At 45.8% G+C, this 21,900-nt stretch overlaps 1 protein-coding gene across 2 annotated transcripts in view; it reads left to right on the forward strand.

Moving 5' to 3' along the window:
- INTS7 (integrator complex subunit 7) overlaps positions 1-21,900 on the forward strand; it is an 83,554-nt gene that overhangs the window by 20,152 nt on the left and 41,502 nt on the right. For both annotated transcript variants that reach the window (XM_053309936.1, XM_053309926.1), the window contains exons 8-10: positions 9,190-9,307; positions 9,885-10,019; positions 19,307-19,404. In XM_053309936.1, the coding sequence (XP_053165911.1) occupies positions 9,190-9,307; positions 9,885-10,019; positions 19,307-19,404 (351 nt within the window). The remainder of the gene's footprint in view (positions 1-9,189; positions 9,308-9,884; positions 10,020-19,306; positions 19,405-21,900) is intronic.

Consider the following 21,900-nt stretch of genomic DNA (forward strand, 5'->3'; position numbering starts at 1 on the left):
CCCAGAATTCCCAGCAACTGCTCTCTAGGTCCCACCCACCTGGTGTACTGATTGGCTGCCCTGGAGCTCACCAGCTTGTCAATCAAGACAAGGGTTCACTCTGTGTTAAATCAGGGAGTGGAGGCTGATCACTACAGCCCCTCCTAAACTGTATCCCATGGCTGCATCGGAGTACAATGGACAGGCACCCTCAATTTCCCTTCTCCCCAGACAATTTATGCACTCTTGTGGAGGTAGTTGAATTTATTCCAGGAAAAATATTCCATCAGTTATCTCTCTCAGAATGGAATTTTCAAACTGCTTAATAAACTCCCCATGTGATTTTTCTTCTTCTTGGTATAAGGCTAATTTTGCTGTTTGCAGTCTTTCTGAGAGGATATTTGTTAGCATCTTGATGGATTGCCTAGTTAACAAATATAGCTGAATCCATTCAATGCAGCTTTTGATTATACTTGAGTTCTTGGAATTGCCAAAGTAATGAAAAATGCAGTGAACGGTGCAAAAAATATGTCTGCAGCTTGTGGTGGCCTGATAACATTGGCGGTGATAGGGCTTTGACAAATTATAAAAGGAACATAGCTATCCAAATAATCTTTTGACATTCACAATAGACTAAAAACTGGCTGTTTATTATTTGTCCATTTATTTATTTATTTATTTTTAAATCCTGCAGAATCTTCTGAAATAAATAATTATTGCTCAACAGCAACATTAAAAACAACAGAAAATAAAAGGAATTTTAAAAAAATGCAAAACCAGCATTAAAACAATAATAAACAGCTAAAATAAAGCACCAGAGCAGAAAAACATATTGTCATATGTACAGCTATGATATGATCCCTTCCTCAGAGAAGCATGTATTATTTCAGCCATCTAGACATCTGGTCCTGGCTGAGCTATTTTAATTAGCTAGGATGTGCAGGAGTTCAGCAAGCACAGTGTCAACCGCAGTGCTTCAAGTATCCTGTCTACATCCTCCATTTGAATAAGCTCAAAGGAATTCATGAAAATCTGATAAGCAGCCACTCTAGCAGCTTCCCAGGTGACCTCTGAACAACTGGAGTCCAGATCAACATGGATGTGAGCAATTTAATCTGCAAAATGCCTTGCAAGTTGGTCGTAGTGGGTGTCCAAAGGTTCACCTTCTCCCTTTTGGGGACGATTCTGTAAAAGGCCACTCAGTTCTCAGAATAGCTCTGCTGACTCACTCCGGGCAGATTCAGGGATGGCAAACAAGTATTGTTTCTTTGTCACCATCCTGGCCACAGAGTGGGTCCTAAAATGATGGGGATGATCTAAAATGTTTTTCAGCAACAAAGTTCTCAAAGCAGTTTACATAGCAGTGGACTATAGCTGTTTTCCAGTTGTACTCTTCATGAGGCTTCCTCCACTGTTGCTCTGGCAGCCCTTCCCTCTCATTTTTGTCTCTCCTAGCTACCTAGTAAAGCATGGAGAGCCTTCAGCTCTACCGGAGGCAAAAAGGTGCTTAGGGTGCTTGGGAGCAATTGTATTAACCACCTGAGTCATTGTGGTATTTGGGATTTCGTCAGGACATTGGCAGACCCATTGGCATAACTCCTGCTAATTGAGCAAGAAGAACCTTTTAAAGTGAGCAACTGGCCCTATCTAACCAAAGCACAGCATCCCTCCAGTGGCTGTTGCTGGTGTCTATCTTATGTTTCTTCTTTAGAATGTGAGCCCTTTGGAGACAGGGAGCCATTTTCTTTCTATCTGTCTGTTTATCTAAACTGCTTTGGGAGCTTTTGTTGAAAAGCAGTATATAAATATTTGTCATAATCGTAACCACCAGTCATGCTAACAGGAAAAACCCCTAGAGCTATCGGAAAACCAATTGGATCTGTCAGTTTTTGGAGGCAGACCATCCTTTTTGGTTCCCCTGCACTGTAAATGCCAACAGTATAAACCTAAACAGATTGAGACCTGTCCATGATAAGAGAATTAATTCAATCTCATCCTCAGTTCACTGTCTTCTTGCCCCACATAAAATACAAAGAATGTACTCTGCCATGTGATGTGAGACCCATGGTTGTTCTCATGGCTGTGAATTCCTGTGCTGCACCTGATAAAGTGACCTCGGTGTGGATTTTAAAGTCCCCCAAACCCACTTCCATGCTCAAGATCACCTCCATCAGCTCAGGCAGAGAATCCTTTAGGCAGGAGGGTTGGTGGTACATGAACAATCTCTGTCCCATCTGAGGCACAGAAATGCGCTATTGCCCATTTGCCAGTCTATGGGCCTCTGTCCAACCTATTAGCTGAACTGAAATATTCACAACTATTTTAAATGTTCAGGGGGAAGCTGTAAGCATTACAATATGTTCTAGAATGAGGAAATTATAAGGTGAGTTGGACTTAAAATAACCTCACGCAGAGACTAGAGGCAGGAGGTGATGTGGGTTGTTGGGATGTGGGAAGGAGACAGAAACATGGGCGTTGGGCAGGCAAACTGAGAGCTTTGGAAGGTGTGTGAAAAAGGCCTAGGAGCTAAAAGACCTTTAGGGATCGGGATCTTAGAAGAAGGCTAGTTGACTCAAAAGGCAAAATAGACAGTGGCTGATCAGTAAGAACATGGATCAGATATTGAATGAAGCAGGTGCCTGAACAAACAGTGTGCAGTTGGGGATCAAGGGGCTAAGGAGAGCAACAGCAGCTGGGGGAAATTCCCCTCCCCCAACCTTAGGGACAGGAGGGCTCTGTGAAGTTTGCAAGAAGGGAATCTGGAAGGTGGGAGACTTGGGGCTGGGATCTATGGTATGGGTCCAGCAAAGTCAAGAGCTGTAGGCTTGCCTGATTTGAACTAAGCCAAGTCTCTGGCTTCAGGTCTCTAGTCTTGTAAACATTATGACGACATTTGTTGAAACAGACATCCTATTTAGTTGCAAACTGTTCCATTTTGCCAGATTCTCCTGTGGCTAGTGGTGTGAAACAAAGGTATGTGTCAGCCGTGATATTAGTTAATGTGGGTTTTGCTGTTGTTTCAGCCATGCTCAGCGATGCGTTGAAACGTTCTAGCAAGAGGTGTTGTGATTCAGACAGATGGTGGCATTTTTAATCTCTGCTATTTTCAGGCTAAAGTCTAAGGCTGGAGAGAGAAATAAATGGAACTGCACCTTCTGCTGACAACTCTGTTTGGCTGTCCCTCGCTGCTGGCAGCATGCAGTACTTGTCAGGAGCTCCTGCTTGTATTCTGCAGACCCTTTTTGATGGCTCCTGATTTCATGACTGGGAGTTGAGTGGTTTGATTTGGCGTTCTTTTTCCGGCTGTCATTCATCTTAAGTGTGAAGTGTACTTCTGAAATTATTTTGCATGATAAACAATACCAAATTCTATTGCTAAGGTGATTAGAGTGGTGATTAGAATGCTGTGCTTTGATGCGGCGAGGCTAGGTTTGAATTGTTGCCTGGGCCATGAAACTCACTGAATGGCCTTGGACTGAGAGAGAGTGACAGGCCCAGCCTCTACACCGCAGGGTCGTTGTGAGGATAAAGGACAACACTATCCATGTATACCACTCTGGGCTCTTTGGAGAAAGGGTGAATATAAATGAGCAATGTGATTCCAGTAGCAGTGACCTGCAAGGGAGGGCAGGTTAGGCCAGGGCTTCTGGATGCTTGGATGGGAGGCATGAGGGATTCTTTTGCGTGCAGAGCCTTCGTACTTTTTCTTTTTAGCACACTCCAGTGAGATTATATATCATAGCTATTCTTTCCAAGCTATTTTTGTTCCTCTTTCTGAGATTCAAGTCTAAAATATTTGCATATTTTCTACATACACTGGAAAGTGTACTGTTGTTCTTAAGGCACGTGTGTGTGTGTGTAAGTAAGTAACTAGGATTCCCGGAAGTCAGACTCTGGTGCTGTGCCTCCTGTGCCACCAGTTCTCTGTTCTTAAGAAAAGCCTGCTATACTGGGCTCTGGACTTGAAGGGTGCCATCTAAGCCGCAGTACCAGTCAGCTAGCCCCAAGGGCCAATCCTCGGAGCTTGCTCCTCAGTCTGAGCAAAGGGTCAGAGGCAGTAGCTGTTCTAGAGATGCCAGTGCAGTGCCTTGGCTCATCTCCCTTTCCTGGCTGCTGAATTGAACGGTGACTCTTGCTTAACCGTGACCTTGTATCTCCTCTGGTGCTTCTGACCTTCTGTTTGCGCAGTATGGAACTCTACATTCTGTCTGAATCTGACGGTGCACCTGCCTTGGGCCACAGATCCTGTGTGGCCTTCTGTGGAACTCTGCCTTATCTGGTTTGGTCCGCACCACTGACCCTGCTAGGGCCTAACAAATTCTTGCCTGGGAGAATAGATGTCATATTCTGGTTATGAACTGATGTAAGTTTTGGAAAGCTGGATTTTTAAAAATGGGGGTAGAGAGGTAACAAGAAGTGAAGGAACACCCGAACATGAAAAAAATGGTGACTTGAACTGACCTTCGGTGGGAGCCCACAAGGCATGGACTAGAACTGGAGAGACCTGAGTTCAAATTAGGGCCGTGCATGAACTGAGGTCTGTGCACTGCTTCGGCGCCGCAGGGAGGGGAGCAGTGAGCAGGATCTTTAAAAAAGAGGAGAGCAAGTTGGCACTCAACCAGTGCATGAACCTTGGTTCGTGCACATCCCTAGTCCAAATCCCCATTCACTCCAGTGAAATTCACTGGGTAACTCTAAGCCAGTCACTTATCTCTCAACTTAACCTACCTCACAGGATTGTTATGAGAATAACATAAAACTAAGTACAGTTCTGGGCTCCTCGGAGGAAGAGTGGAATATAAATGTAATAAATTAAACTAGTTGAACCCGCACAGAGCATCTGTGCACTGGGACTTTGTTGCTCTCCTTGCCCCCCGCCACAGCCCCTGCTTTATTGCTCAGTGTCAGCCACCCACTCTCAGCCGCCCCCTCCCTGCTGCTCACTCATTTGCCTCCTCCCTGCCGCTCGCTTGTTCACTCCCTGCTCGCCCACTCACTCGCCCGCCGCTCGCCCACTTGCTCGTTTCCCCCGCCCCGCCACTCCTTCCCCCTCCCCGCTGCTCACCTACTCCCTCGCTCACCTGCTTCCTTGCTCGCCCCCTACCCGTTCCTCTTCCCTATCTACATATGGAATCCCCACTGCCCAATCACCACAATGCTTCTGCTCTGTTACCTCTGATTGGTAAAGCACTGTGTGGATGGGACTTGCCACATACGTCCTTAGCTTATGATATTTATAGATGAGGCAGCAGGCAGTGAACCCAACTGTAGTTAGGTAACCTGATGGGGTAGCAGGCCAGGCTAGTGTCACGGGGTCTTGTAGAGCTCCAAGACACATTTGGCACGCAACTGAGGCCTTCAATCTCTTTGGACTTAGACCACCCTAGACTCTTCCTCCTTCCTAATGATCAAAGCATCTTAATGGAGTAATCATGCTGCTGTCTTTCTGTCAGTTCCCATATGGTGCTTTGCCTCAGGGGTGCAGATCCCCCACTAAGCATTTGAGCAGTTCCTCCTTCAATCTGCTGAACTCCTCCTGCCAAACCTATTAGTCCATCTCTTCAGCCCCCGCAATATCTTTCGTGCCCCCCCCCACCAGATTTGAGTGAGGAGGTGCTCTTCAAGCTTTTTGTCTGACTGCACTTCTGCTTTGCCTGCACTGGGGAGTGTGAGGGAATCTGGCTCAGGAATTAGTGTCTCTGGGGGTCCCTGTGTGGTGGTCCCTGGCTGACAGATGGGGCTCTCTCTGAGCCTGAGTCTGCATGCAATGTTGGCTCCTCCCTCTCATTGTTAGAGTCTGGAGATTGATTGACGCTGCTGGGCACTTTCCAAATTACCCGCTACAACAGCAGTAAAATGCTTTGGCTTGGCAGGATTGTATTCACAACGATCCCCAGAATAAAAAAATCCTACAACGGGAAAATACAGCAACCTTTTTGTGATGCACATACAACATTATAGCACTATATTGCAGCGATTAAATCCGAAACAAGGCATCCGAAATGTGAACGGCACCCTGCTGACCGTGTACGGACTATGGTGTCACAACACAGGAAGTATGGAAGCACACTTAGCAGATACGCCATGACCTCATTGTAGGGTCTAATCTGGAAAATGCCCTGGAGACTGAGGTCATGACGGGTTGGCATTGAACTGGTGGGAGATGGTATGTTTTGTTTGAACTGCCTGCCTAGGGTGGAATTTGAGCAAGGGTTCAGCATGCTGGTTTCCTGGTGCTGGGTTTTTCGGTGCTGGTCTCCCAAAACTGAAAAAGTGTAGCCAGCTCTCATTTCTCTCAAGGGCTGGTCATTATAGCAGGCTTTAGCCCCAGCACCTTTTTCTAGAAATAAATAGCTAGAACTACCAGTCATCTTACAAGCATGTTTCCCATCATTGATCCACAGGGAACTTCAAGGACATCTCATTCTTTTGAAAACTTTTTCCTTAGCCTAGATTTAAAAGTCTCAGTTGCTTTTCAATAGGAAGCATTTGTAGTCTGTCTCATTAAGCCTTTGACTTGTAACTAAATTAGATGCAGTGTTGGGCAATCTACAATCAGACTCAGTGGTCTTTTCAAAGCTAAAAGCAATCGTGTCAGACTCCAAATGAGATTGGAACTGTGCCATTGGGGGAGGGTTTAACTTTTCCTCTCACACTGTTTTCCAAACCTGAACAGCCTGCTTCCCCCAAGGATGCTCTTTGCTCTGTGACACCTGTATGGTTTCTCCTGTGAGGCAGATGGCAGCTTTGTGTACAAGGGGAGATACAGTATTTAGATTGGGAAAACAGTGCAGGGGGAAAGGTTAACATCTCCCCCCCAGTGCTACTACCTTGATCTCAAGTGCCCCACAACTGATCTCAAGTGCCCCACAGATATTTGCAAATATCTGTGGGAGATCTGATTGTGGACCTCCTGATATCACGTCTAGTTTGCCTTAACAGTTTTATAGGAACCACTTTTCATTTATTATGGTCCTTATTTGGGTCATTATACTGAAGATTTATTGAGGAGTTATATCACTTGTTATATCACTTGGTAAAATGTCAGTACTCTGGTTTCCTGATATAAAAACAGAGAAAGTGGCAGAAAAATAAGAGATAAGTGTCTTTATTTTCTCCATGGAGTTTTTCTGATTGCTGAGATTAATGCTTGAGTGTTTATTACCTGTTGCAGAGGTGATCGTATCCAATAGTGTGATTTTTATATTTTAAGTATTCAAGGCACACAATAAAAAATTCTTTTATTCTTTTAAAAGAAAATTTCTCATTAATAATTTCTGGTCTTACATGAAAATGGAACCCCATTTCTTGGGGGGTGAACATTCCAAGCTTTTAACACAATATTGCTTGTTCCTTCTGGTGTGTCGTAACGGAACAAATGTAATTACTCAGGAGAACTCTGTGCAGCTGTTGGTAGAAGGCAAAATACATTAAGGAACGGGTGGTGATGGAAATTTCCTTAGAGAGTGTAATCTACACAGTTCAGCCAAATTTTCTGTTGTGTGTTCAGAATTGATCTTCTTCCCTTAACTTAGCAGCTGATGAGATCATCATGTTGCAGTTGAATAAAGTACAATTAAAATGTAACATCTAAAGGCAAGGATGTTGCAGCCTGCACTCGGTTTGTTCTGTGCATGAGACTGCAAAAGCTCAGGATTCTGGCAAGGAATGGGGGCTTCTGAAAATCTGAGATAGCTTATTTGAACAAAACATAAACTCTTTGAGCTCTTGTGGATCAAAACTGAATTATTGTTTTCTGAAACATAGAAACAAGTGTGAAGGATTTTTTGGGACTTCTTTGATCTTGCATAGGAGCTCCCTGCCGTTCCCACACATCCCCTGTCTGTTTCACCATCCTTACTGTTTCTCCTCCTGTTCTCCTCATTATCTTTACCTTGCTTAGTGCCTGTATAGATTTCTCAGATCTGATGCCAAAACAGCTGATTTGCACACTCTCTTTCATGGGAAAATGTGGGTGTTATCACTGTTCCCTCGAAGTTATGCAAATGTGCGTGCATTCACACATTTTCTGATGTCCGCTCAGTTAATTTTAGATCCTGCTCAGGTTGAATCAGGAAGGCCCCACTCTGAATGCAGGTGCATGCACACTGCCTTGATACTGCCACCCAGAACAAAATTCATTCTGCACACATATGAAAAAAATTAGAGAGAACACTGGATATTATTCACCTATGTGTTTCTTTTGTGTAATGGAAAAATTGTCATTTTACATTCTTGGTTTTTTTGTAGCTACTACTGAAAAAGATTGCATTCTCAGAGCAAGTAGCTAGGCGAGCCAGTATTCTGTAGTGGCCACTGTATAAAAATGAGGACTTAATGGAAATGAAAAATAAACCCTCTTACTACTTTCCATGACTGTGATAAACTACAATCAAGGTTGTTGAAAGGAATACTGAGATACTGAGCCAGTATCTCAGATACTTGAGTTTGAAGTTGACTTAGCATCCTGGCTTGTAAGCCAGAGTTAAATCACTGTTTCTAGTCTTGCAAACACAGAACCTTGGTTTAAACAAACTAGGATGTTGATATCATGTTCCACAATAAAACCAAGGAGGTAAAACAGCGGGCCTTCTCTGCTGCTGCCCCAGAGCTTTGGAATGCACTCCCTGCTTATATAAGAGCCTCCCCATCTCTGACAACTTTTAAAAAGTCATTAAAGATGCACCTATTTACCCAGGCTTTCAATTAAATATTGTTTTAACAGTTTTAGCTTCGTTTTAAAATGTTTAAAAATTTTAAATAATAATGTTTTAACTTTTACTATGTCATTTATTTTGTTTTAACTACTGTTTAAAGTATTTTGTTGTCATTTATTTTAACTGATGTTTTAGCTTTTTGTTTGTTTGTTGTAAACTGCCCAGAGATGTGAGTTTTGGGTGGTATAGAAGTGTGTTAAATAAAGGGAGGAGCGAGTTGCACATTCATAATCCTAATGAACGATGTTTAGATATTGTCTGCACTGGTCCAGTATTTATGAAGCACTTTGAGATGTTATATAAATTCTTAATAAAGGTTTTTCAGTTGAGATTCTTTGAGCTCAGCTGTGAGTCATCAAGTGATGAAATGTCAAGTGACGTACATATATGTGTGAATCATCATCAGTTAAGGCACATGCAGAGTTCTTGTTTGTTTTTTTCTTACAAAAATTTGTTTCCTTGTACTAAAATTATGCTTTCTCCTGGCTTTTAGGCACTCTGTGAATGTGCTCTTTATACTCCTTACGACAGCTTGAAGCTAGGCATGCTATCTGTACTTTCCACGCTGTCGGGGACGATAGCCATCAAGCAGTACTTCAGCATTGCTCCAGGTATGAATAGATTAGATCAGCCCAATTCTGACACGCTTTCTGTTCTTTTTATTTTTTGAAGGGATTAGTATAAGTGATGATTTCCAGGCCTTTAAACACTGTTAATAATGTTGAACAGTATGCTTCCCTGAAAAGCACCGAAACACTTTCCAAACTGCTGAACTGATTTTAATCACACTGTGGGACCACAATGATGACATAAAAACAGCCCAGCTTGTTCAGGCCCAAGGCCTATCTAGTCCAGCATCCTCTTCCATGCAGCGGCCCACCAGATGCTTCTGGAAAGCTCACAAGCAAGAGGCAAGGGCATGCCTTCTCTCTTGCTGTTGCTCCCCTGCAACTGGTATCCAAAGGCATCGTGCCTCTGAGGCTGGAGGTGGCCCTTAGACACCAGACTAGTAGCCCTTGATAGTCCTGTTCTCCATGAATTAAATCTTGCACAAACTCCTAATTGGTGGTTAGTCCATTTAAAAGTTAATTTCCAGTTCTTCTCTCCCTCTTAAACTGTGGAAAAGAAAATGTGGCATATAATTCTGTGCAGTGCTTTTGGGGACTTTCCCTCTTCCTTCTCGTTTAGGAGCTTCAGCAAATACCGCAAGATCATCTGATCTGGTTAAACTAGCACAGGAGTGCTGTTACCATAATAACCAGGGTATAGCGGCTCATGGAGTGCGGGTTCTGACAAATATAGCTTCATCCTGCCAGGATAAAGGTAGGTTTAAAAAAACATGAAGAGGATGGGGCAGTCTCAGCACAGCTCTCCATGTTGGTGTAGCGTGTTCTCTTTGGGAATGGATCTGTAAATTTTTACCTTTGCTGTTAAATTAGAAATAATAATAAAGTTTATTGGTTAGCCACCCCATAACAAATTGTTCTCTGGGCGGCTCACAGCGTGTTAAATACGCAGTAAAAATACATAAAGCACAACAAACAAATCACAACACAAAACAAATAAAAATACAAAATACAGTATAAAACATTTTAAATACATTTTAAAAAAACCCCACAATTTTAAAATCAGTTTTGAAAAGCCTCCGTGAACAGAAAGGTCTTTACCTGGCACCTGAAATAACAAAGAGATATTGCCAGGCGAGCCTTACTGGGGAGGCTATTCCATAAATGGGGTGCCACCACTAAAAAGGTCCTCTCCCTAGTAGCCGCCGCCTCACCTCATTTGGCAAGGGCATTCAGAGCAGGCCTCCAATGAAGGACTTAAGGTCCAAGTCAGGACATATAGGGTCTACCACTCTTTCAGGTAACCTGGTCCCAAGCTGATTAGGGCTTTAAAGGTTGAAACCAACATTTTGAATTGGGGCCAGAAATGGACTGGGAACCAGTGCAGCTGACGATGTACTGATGAGATGTGATCAAAATGCCCAGCCTCAGTTCATAATCTGGAGAGTTCAAGTAACTGACTCAAGGAGAGAAGAGCTGGTCTTGTCCCCTTAGCTAAGTAGGGTCCACCATGGTTGCATATGAATTGGAGACTAGAAGTGTGAGCACTATAAAATAGTCCATGGGATGGAGCCACTCTGGGAAGAGCAGAAGGTTTCTCCCTGGCTTCTCCAAGATAGGGCTGAGAGAGATTCCTGCCTGCAACCTTGGAGAAGCTGCTGCCAGTCTATAAAGACAATACTGAGCTAGATAGACCAATGGTCTGACTCGGTATATGACAACTTCCTATGTTCCAAAGTCAAATATTTTAAGTTTTGTTGTTGCTAATACTGGCTTGTTTTATGTTGTTTGTTTTGAGCAAGGGCTAATTTACTGTGTGTCCAGCCATCCCAGTTGAAATCAGCAGAATACCCTTAAGACTTCAGTTGAAGTCTGTATCAAAGCACACAATAGTCTTGAGTCCCTGCTCATCCTCAGAGCTATATTTAAAGTTTCTTATAAGTTAAGGAGTCAAGTGTCCTTTTTCGATTGCTGTTGAATGATTGTTGAATATGTGGGGAGGGAAATTACACAAGTCTGAAAGCAAGCCAGCTGCCCCACAGTGTCCATCTTGGATAAGGAGGGGCAAGGGTGAGAGCTCCCTGGCGTTTATCTTCTCTTCCCTGGGCTTCTCTGACTGACTCCCAGCAGTTAGCTGAGCCATGAGGGAATGATCCTTGATGGCTGCTACTCCTTCCCTAAATGCAGTTTCACAAACTGAGTGTACTCCTAACCCCTTCCTGAAAATCTGTAAGACTTAGGAAGCTGCCTGCCTTATACTGAGCTAGACCACTGGTCCATCTATCTCATTATTGTCTACTCTGCACTGACTGGCAGTGGCTTCTCAGGTTTCAGGCTGGAGTCTTTCCCAGCCCTACCTGGGAATTGAACCTGGGTCTTTCTGCATGCCAAGCAGATGTTCTACCACTGAGTTCTACCTTGATGCCTCCTATCCCCAAGGGTTCAAGGAGTGCAGCCTCATTGCCATGGGAACTGATGGGTGCTACGTACCTGTTTCAGCCCAGTGACATTACTAACCTATGTCTGTGTTGTCCTGGCAACCAGGACTCCCTCTTCCACCCTGCCGATCACTTGCAGCTTCTGTACACTCAGCTTTTCAGAAACGGAGTCCCCTAGCTGAAGCATTCCTCCTGCTGCCCCCTATAATATAGCGATCATCCCTGTGCATAGTGATTACTAGAACTTCAAGCTTTACCTAATTTAATTAGCCACCTAATTAAAGTTTTAATTGCAGATTAAATGTTGTTCCCTGGTTAATCGGTGGGGTTGACATTGAAGAACATACCACTGTGTAGGCTGTGCAGATGTATTTTGCTTTCTGTTCCTTGTGCCAGTGTCATGGAAGGAATCTAAATATGGCAGGGTTGACCAAAGCAAAAAATGCCACTCTACTGCACCTCAGCCTCCACCCCTGAAGCATTTTTAATGGGGGCAGGAGTTGAGGAGAGCGGGGCAGCTTGCTGGCAACCTCTTGTCATTGCCTGGCCACCTTTGCAAGGGGGGTGGGGTGAGCAGCAAGAAGAAACTGCTAGCAAGCACCTCTTTTCCTTGACAAAGTCTTGCTAAGGTCGAAACAGGAGATTCCGTTGAAAAAGATAAGACGGGGGTACTTATTGTGCAGGGTCAGAACTCAGGAAATGGTTTTGATCTGCTGGTTCTGGATGGGGTAACAATTCCCCAGGAGAGGAGAGCTGGTCTTGTGGTCGCAAGCATGACTTGTTCCCTTAGCAGCAGCAGCTGCTGCTGCTGCTGCTACTACTACTACTACTACTACTACTACTACTGATATTTATATACTGCTCTTCAACAAAATTCTCAAAGCAGTTTACATAGAAAAATAAAAAAATACATAAATAAGATGGCTCCTTGTCCTTAAAGGGCTGCCCTGGTTGCATATGAATGGGAGATTAGAACTGTGAGCACTGTAAGATATTCCCCTCAGGGGATGGAGCTGCTCCAGGAAGAGCAGAAGGTTCCAAGTTCCCTCCCTGGCTTCTCCAAGATAGGGCTGAGAGAGAGTCCTGCCTGCAACCTTGGAGAAGCCACTGCCAGTCTGTGAAGACAATACTGAGCTAGATAGACCAATCATCTGACTCAGTATATGGCAGTTTCCTATGTTCCTAAGGAACAGGTACACAGTCTTGGGGTGCTTCTGGGTCCTAATCTCTCCCTAGTGTCCCAGGTTGAAGTGGTGGCCAGAGGTACTTTTTTTCAAGTTCAGCTGATCTGCCAGGTGCATCGGTTTCTTGAAATAAACAGCCTCAGAACAGTGGTATCTATCTATCTATCTATCTATCTATTACATTTCTAGACCGCCCCGTCCAGAGGCTCTGGGCAGTGCATAAGAAGTTTTAAAAACATGTATAAAAACAAACACCATTTTAAAAACACACTGCTTAAAGTGATATAAAAACAATTTTAAAACAGTTCAGAAGCATTTAAAACTAATTAAAATACATTAAAACAATTTGAAAACCTTGGAAGGCCAGGCCAAACAAGTAAGTTTTTAGGGCTCCCTTAAAGCTCAACAACAAGCCTAAATTATGGATCTCTGCTGGGAGTGCATTCCACGGGGCAGGAGCAGCTACAGAGAAGGCCCGGCTCCAAGTTGCCACCAGACATACCAGTGGTAACTGGAGATGGACCTCTGCAGATTACCTCAACATGCTATGGGGATCATACAGAAGAAGGCGCTCTCTAAGGTAGCCCGGACCCAAGGTTTTAAAGGTAATAACCAGCACTTTGTATTTTGTCCAGAAACACATCATTACCCAGTGCAACTGTTTTAAAACAGGCATAATATGGTCTCTCTGGGTTACCCCAGAGAGGTTTGGCTGCCACATTTTGAACTAACTGAAGTTTCTGAACTACGTACAAAGGCAGCCCCACATAGAGCACATTGCAATAGTCAGACCTGGAGGTTACCAGCTGATGTACCACTGTTTTGAGATTGTTCTCTTCAAGGAATGGAGGCAACTGTCAAATCAGCCACAGTTGATGAAAAATGCTCCTGGCCATAGCCTCCACCTGAGATACCAGGGTGAGGCCTGGATGCAAGAGTACTCCCAAGCTGCAAACCTGTTCCTTCTGGAGGAGTGTAACCCTATCCAGCACAGGAAAATCTAACTCCCCCCTTAAATTCTGATCCCCCACAATGAGTAACTCCGTCTTGCTTGGATTCAGCTTCAATTTGTTATCCCTTATCCAGCCCATTACTTCTCATTGTCATGCCCTCGCTCTCATATAGCGAGGAGGAAGGGGATGCTGACAGCCCTTCAGCCTATGAGGGGCAGAGCCCAGCTGTCGGTTCCCAAGAGATGGCTGAGGCAGGTCCGGCTGATGTCTCAGATCAGACACGGTAGTCTGAGGCAGCAGAGACAGGGACTGACGAACTGGAGGATGAGCTGTGCAGGCAACCCCCACTGACTCCACAGCAAAGACGGGTCACAAGGTGGCAGGCACATCTGGAATCCATCAGGAGAAATAAGTGCCTCTTGCACAGGACTGATAAGCCTTGAATCCCTGCTAGCTGAGAGTTATCAACTTGGACTATAAAGCACGTCTACAGCTTGCAGTTAGCCGCTGGAAGACAACGTACGTCATCCCTAGTGTCGACAGCCGACAGCCTTCAGCCTGAGCCAGAGAGAGAGATTTCCGAGCCGTGTTTCGCTTCTGCAACCCAGACTGGTCTTTTGTGAACTATCATCCTAGACTTCCCTACTGGGTGGCCAGATTGCTGACACCTGAAGGCAGGTATTTAGAGAATGAATGCCATTTCCTGATGATGATGATAAAGAGGAATAGATTTGGGTGTCATTGGCATACTGATAACACCTTGTACCAAATCTCCTGATGACCTCACCCAGCAGTTCCATGTAGATGTTAAAAAGCATTGGTGACAGAATAGAGCTCTGAGGGACTCCATATAATAGCTCCCGTTTCGAAGAGCAGCTGTCACCAAGCTCCACCATCTGGTATCTGCCTGAGAGTTAGGACCGGAACTGCTGCAAAGCAGTGCCTCCTATCCCCAACTCCCTCAGGTGACCCAGAAGGATACCATAGCCGATGGTATCGAACTCCGCCAAGAGTTTCAAAAGAACCAACAGTCACACTTCCTCTGTCAATTCTCTGGTAAAGGTGATCCATCAAGGCTGACCAAGACCGTCTCAACCCCATAGCTTGCTCTAAAGCCAGTTTGAAATGGGTCTAGATAATCGGTTTCCTCCCAAACTGCCTGAAGCTGGTTAGCCACCACTCTTTTAATCACTTTGCCCAACCATGGGAGGTTGGAGACGGGCCTATAACTATCCATCACTGAGGGATCTAGGGAAGGCTTCTTAAGAAGTGGTCTAATCATTGCTTCCTTCAAACAAGGAGGCATCATCCCCTCCCTCACCGATGAGTTAATGATATTAACTAGGCCATCTCCAACAATTTCCCTACTAGATAGAAGCAGCAAAGTCAGGCAAGGATCCAGAGAACATGTGGTAGGCTGCACCGCCCCAAGCAGCTTGTCCATGTCCTCAGGCATCACAGATTGAAACTGATCCAATCTAATACTGCAAGAGGGATTTCTGGACACCCCCTTAATAGACTGCAAAAAGAGTGGAGTCCAATTCAGCCCGAATACGAGAGATTTTGTCTGCAAAGAATGCATTAAAAGCATTGCAGCAGAACATAGTTTCCAGGGACTGGTTCAAAATGGAAGGAGCCTGAATCAAACTCCTCACAACCTGGGACAACTCTGCTGAACTTGAACTTGCAGAAGCAATGCGAGCAGACCAGAATTGTTTATTTTTACTGCAGGCATTGCTTCCACATAAACCTTCAAATGGGCTCAATGCATGCACAAATCCTGTCAATTTCACACCAAGTTCTTCTCCACTTGAGTTCCAGTTGCCTACCTTGCTGCTTCAGACTCCACAATTCCTCTGTATTCCAAAGGGCCACTTTTAAAGTAGGTAAAAAGAGACACTTAGGAACAATCATGCCTACTTCCCTGATGAGTTACCTGTTCCAGGTTCCCACCTGGGCATCAGCAGAATTACTGGCAGCACCAACATTAAAACCCTCCAAGGCTCTTTGGAACCCTACTGGGTCCAGAAGCCGTCTCGGACAGACTATCTTAATAGGTCCTCCACCCCTGCAGGGCTTTGTTGTGGCTGTGAAACCAAACTTAACTAGGTAGTGGTGTGTCCATGACAATGGGGAAATGACAGGAATCCAACCCATAGAACACCCCTGCAACAGAAGACCAAATCGAGTGTGTGGCCGGCAACATGAGATGGTCCTGAAACTAGTTGGGCCCATAGTTGTCATGGCCGCTATATATGCTGGTAATCTCCAGACTTGACTACTGGAATGCGCTCTATGTGGGGTTGCCTTTGTACTTGGTCCGGAAACTGCAGTTGGTACAGAATGCAGCAGCCAGGTTGACCTCTGGGTCATCTTGGAGAGACCACATTACTCCTGTGTTGAAAGAGCTACACTGGCTGCTGATAGGTTTCCGGGCAAAATACAAATTGCTGGTTATAACCTATAAAACCCTAAATGGTAGGGATATGCACAGAACCAGTTTGGAGGCCCCTTATGGGCCTTCGAACTGGTTCAAATGGCAGCCTGTTCTGTTGGTTCAATGGCGGGGGGTGCTGGTTTAAGAGCGGGGGAGGGTGCACTTACCCCTCCCTCCGCTCTTCACCTGCCGGCACTCCTTTTTTCCTAAAGTCAGTCGGGGTAGCAGCCGGAAGTATCTGACATGAATGCATGTGCCCACGTGCCCAGTGCGTGCAGGCATGTTGCAGGCATGTTGCATCCCACCCCGCCATTGAACCACCCCCACCTGGTTCCATGCACATCCCTACTAAATGGCTTAGGCCCTGGGTATTTAAGAGAACATCTTATTTGCCATGACCCCCACTGCCCTTTGAGATCATCTGGAGAGGTTCGTTTACAGTTACCACTGGCTCGTCTGGTGGCTACTCAGGGACGGGCTTTCTCTCTTGTTGCTTCGAGACTGGAATATGCTCCCTGCTGAAATAAGACCCTTCCCATCTCTGACTTTAAAAAGGCAGTGAAGACACATTTGTTCACCCAGGCGTTTGTTTAACATTATAGATTTTAACATTGTGTTAAATTGTAAGTTGTTTTAGTGTTTTAATTCTGTTTTAATTTGTACTGTTTTTATTGTAAACCACCCAGAGACATGAGTTTTGTGCAGTATATAAATGTGTTAAATAAATAAATGTTTCACATGTAGAGAGAAGGTTGCCAGTAGCCTTCCTCCTTGTGCCAAATGCTTGAAAAGACTCCGCAAAGGTCCAGTCGGAAGCTCCCAATCCAACCCTTACAAAGAGCTTTATTAAGAGCATGGGCATCTGCAGGACTTTTTCTGGGAGGAGGGGACAGGAGCAAAGGCTCTAATCCTATACTCAGTTGTTTAGGCGTAAGCCTAATTGAATTCATTGGGACTGGCTGAATCTGGGGGAGGGGCCACGCCCCCCCCTTGACACCCATAGTTAGGGGGGAAGGTTGCCAACAGCCCCCCATTCTCACACAGCTCCTCCTTTGAGCTCTACCTTGCCAGGCCCCAGCCCCGCATCCCGCCTTCTTCCTGCTCAGAAAGCAGAGGGGAGCTGGAGCAGCAGCAAGGGTTTTCCTTCAATTCTTGCCTCCTTCAACTGCTTTTTGAACAGGCAGATAATGGGCTGGGACAGGGAGGAAGGAGGACAGCAGTGACTGCAAAAATGTGTTTTCAGGAGCAGCTGTGGGTCCGTGCAGGGTGAGGCGGCAGCAGGTCTGCAGAGGCAGCCAGTCTGCTGCTCTAGGTGACCACTTCACTTGGCTCCATTAGTGGGGTACTTGTGAAAGATGGTGTTTGCCTTTCAATTTGTCACCATATTGAATAGAAATTCCCTGTTTTCTCTCTCTTTCTCTCTTCCTTTCTTTCATGTATATACCACCTAATATCGAAATCTCCAGGCTGTGTACAGAATTAAAACATAACACAAAATATAAAACATTTAAAATTCATAAAAATATAAAAACCATCCTCTCTAATAAAACACTTGGTGTCCGTCCGTGGACGGACACCAAGCGTGTGTCTGTGCCTCCCTGGCCTGTTCTGCGCATGCGCGGAGCGCATGCGCAGAACAGGGCAAGGGAGACACGACGGGCGGCACCTGGTGGCCATCTTCGGCGGCCAGAAGCGGCCGCCCCGAAGAAGCCAGGAATGTGGGGAAGGAGGAGACTGGCCGAGGCGGCGGCGAAGCCGCCGCCTCGGCCAGAGGACGCAGCGCGGCCAAGGCGGTGGTGGAGCCGCGCCGCCGAAGCCGGGCGGGGGGAGGAGGCGGCGGGGGAAGCCGGCCGAGGTGGTGGCAGAGCCGCCGCCGAGGCCTGGCGCCGCCGCCGCAGCCAGGCGGCTGCGAGTCCTTGGGGCCCTTGCCCGTCCGGGGAGACCGTCCGGGAATGTGAGGCGGGGGCGGACCGGACCGGCAGCGGCGCCCCCAGAGTCTGCCCGGCCGCCGCCACCGCCCACTCTCCCGCCCTCCCAGCTGCCCAAATACTCCTTCCCCGCTCCCCCCCCGCAAATGATTAAGGGCCAAAATGGCCCAGAAGAATGCCTCCGCGGCCGCCGCCATGGCCGCCAACCGCCCTCCCAGCTGGCCGAGACTTCCTTACCCAAAGCAGCCCGCGACAGTCGGGCGATCTAAAATCCATTTTTTGTGAAGAAGAGAGGAGCTCCCGAACAGAGCTCCTCTCTGTGCTAAGCCAATGCCCAAACTGCTGCTATGGACGCAAAGGACGCAATAGGCGTCCTTTGCGTCCATAGCAGCAGTTTGGGCATTGGCTTAGCACAGAGAGGAGCTCTGTTCGGGAGCTCCTCTCTTCTTCACAAAAAATGGATTTTAGATCGCCCGACTGTCGCGGGCTGCTTTGGGTAAGGAAGTCTCGGTCAGCTGGGAGGGCGTGGGGGGGGGGGAAGGCCAGAGGAAGTGGGGCGGGGGGGGGAACTCTCCCCTACTAGTGCCCATTATCACAACGGGCCTGAAAACACTAGTAATAGATAAAAACACATTAAATTTTTTTAAAAAATTTAAAACACCACTGAGGCCTTCTTATAATATAACACCACTGAGCCATTCCTCTTGTCAGTAAGAAACTCATGCAATTGGAGCCTACAATCGCCACCAATACTGTATGTATTTCAAATCTGATGAGATTTTTATTTATTTTGTCGTCTGGTGGGGTTCATTTTTGAAGCTATTTTGGCTCTGCTGTATTACTACGGTAAGACATATTCCAAATGTATGAAACTTTAAAAATAAATAAAAATCAGATAAATTGTACCCTCCTTGAAAGTCATAAATACCATGACTGAATAAGCCAGGAACCACAAACAGCAACTAGTGTCATATTTACCTGAATCTAAGACTAGGTTTTTCCCAAGTTCTTTGATGTTGGAAATGGGGTGTGTGTGTGTCTTAAATTCAGTCATCTTCTATTTGGGTAAATATAGTATTAAAACAATGAAGATCTTTTCCCTAGAATTTTTGCCATTGGAGCAAGATGCAGTTTTTGGACTTGAGTCCCTTCTTGTTCTTTGTAGCCAAGATGGCAGTCCAGGTGCTCAAGCAACTTTAAAGGTAAATATAGTCTTGTTCCCCTGTTTGTCTATCGTAGTTATTTTAAGTGTAAGAGGAATACAAATTTTAGGTGTTGTAGTGAGAGTGCTTTGTTTCTAGTCTAATTATGTATCTACTTGTCACCTTTTAGCATTAAAAATGGAAATCAAAATCTCAAAATTTGTTAGTAGCATCAATATGTAAGCAATACAGCCAAATGTCATAGTAGCAGTGTTTGCCTATGGGGGTGGGGGAGGGGAATACTTCAATACTATAAAAGTATTTCCATACTATAGTTCTCAAAGATTTCCAACAGGGGGCACTAAGGGGTATCCCTAGGGCAGTAGTGGCTCGTGAACGTGCTGCTGGTAGGGATGTGCACGGAACCGCGGTCCGGCACTTGTGGGGGGGGGCTCTTTAAGGGTGGGGGAGGGTGTACTTACCACCACCACCACCCCCGCCGCGTTTCCCCTGCCGACGCGTTCGTTTAGTAAAGCTTTTGGGGCGACAGGATACCTCCCTGCCGCCCCTTCCCCCAGTCGTCAGCAAAAGGCTTCACAAAGCCTTTTGCGCGTGCGCTTGTCACTTCTCCGCGACGCGCACGTGACACAGAGACGTGAATAGTAAATAGCTTTACTAAAGGAACGCGCCGGCAGGGGAAACGCGGCGGGGGGGTAAGTACACTCTCCCCCGCCCTTAAAGAGCCCCACACACAAGTGCCAGACCGCCCTCATGTCCGGACCGGTTCGGAGGCCTTCAAAATGGCCTCTGGACCGGTCCGGGCTCATCCCTAGCTGCTGGGGTGTGTGTGTGTGCAGCGGGAGGCATCTTTAAGGGAAAAGAAAGTCGCTGCTTACCTCCACAGCGTGCTGCCCAGCAGCCCCTGCAGCAGGGAATCACTGCCGCCACTCATCTGGCGTAAACGGAGCCGAGCCCCCGTCAGCAGCCAGGTGAGGAACGCTGCGGAGGTAAGCAGCAACTTTCTTTTTCCTTAAAGATGCCTCCCGCTGCCCCCCTCCCAGCGGCGTGTTCATGAGCCGCTACTGCCCTAGGGGTACTTGAAGTCTCCCAAGGGGTACTTGGATCCCTTCTCATTGTACAGCTGCGCTATTTGAGAGAAGAGCTGGTGTTGTGGTAGCAAGCATGACTTGTCCCCTTAGCTAAGCAGGGTCCGCCTTGGTTGCATTTGAATGGGAGACTAGAAGTGTGAGCACTGTCAGATATTCCCATTAGGGTATGGAGCCGCTCTGGGAAGTGCATCTAGGTTCCAAGTTCTCTCCCTGGCATCTTATTTCTCTTTGTAAACCGCCCTGAGCCATTTTTGGAAGGGCGGTATAGAAATCGAAGAAGAAAATAGTAATAATAGTAATAATAATAATAATTATTATTAATATCTCCAAGATAGGTCTGAGAGAGGTTCCTGCCTGCAACCTTGGAGAAGCCGCTGCCAGTCTGTGAAGACAATACTGAGCTAGATGGACCAGTGGTCTGACTCAGTATATGGCAGCTTTCTATTTTCCCTATCTGAGGATTGCCGGCTTGAAGCCGATGTGTCCACTGGAGAAGAAGGAGGACAAAGGTCTTTCTTCTCTGCTCCTGATTGGCTGGCTAAGTACTGGAGCTTAGCATACCCCTCCCCTCAGCCTGACAGATTTCAGAAAATTAGCACTGAGTACTCCCATTAATTTCAGCGGGCGTAATCACAAGTAACTTAGTCTGGATGTGAGCCTGTAGTGACCAGTCTCCCGTCCCTTTAAAGAGTTAACAGGAAGTGAACCCTTGACTTGACTGACAGACTGGTGAACTCCAGAGCTCAACCAATCAGTCCAACAGGTGGGTGGGACCTATAGAGCTGTTGATGGGAATTCTGGGAACAAGAAAGGAAGTTCTGTGCTGGAGGAGCGAGGAGGATGTGTGGCAATGGAGTTTTGCTGCAGCAAGATTGCTGTTGATCCTTGTAAGACAGGATTGCTGGAGGCTTGATTTTCGTCAGGAGGTTGGTGAATTCAAGAAAAAAGGAAACCAAGGCTAGTGGCTTTGGAAGTTTAGGGCAGGAGAAAGTGTTTTAGTAAGAATTTGTGTTTGAATTTCTTTTTCTTTGGTGTGTATATTATGTTTCCTTAATATCTGTTGTGTGCAACTAAGTAACTAAATTTTAAAGTGTACTGCCCCAGCATCATTTGGGGTGCTTCTGAAGTGTTCTTTTAAACAACTACGTATTTTGAAGTGTATCTAAAAGCTAAAAGACTCAGATGGAACTAGTCTGTAGTAATTGAATAAAAGATTTTTTCTTTGTTATTTACTTTTTTCAAGCCTCCAAGGGTAGTTATTGACCCAGCAGGAGGAGGGGAGAGTTCTCTGGTGCAAAATGCATCTCAATGAGAGCTTAGCCAAATTAACAATTAGCTCCACATGCAAGCAAAACTCACGGGAGGGGAAGTCTTTTTCTCCTTGAGTCTTGCCTGTTAGCAAAAAGAGAGAGCAGATTTTTGTATTTGCCCAGTACATAAGAACAGC

This window comes from Hemicordylus capensis, chromosome 1 (assembly GCF_027244095.1).
Source record: "Hemicordylus capensis ecotype Gifberg chromosome 1, rHemCap1.1.pri, whole genome shotgun sequence".
NCBI classification, from domain to species: domain Eukaryota; kingdom Metazoa; phylum Chordata; class Lepidosauria; order Squamata; family Cordylidae; genus Hemicordylus; species Hemicordylus capensis.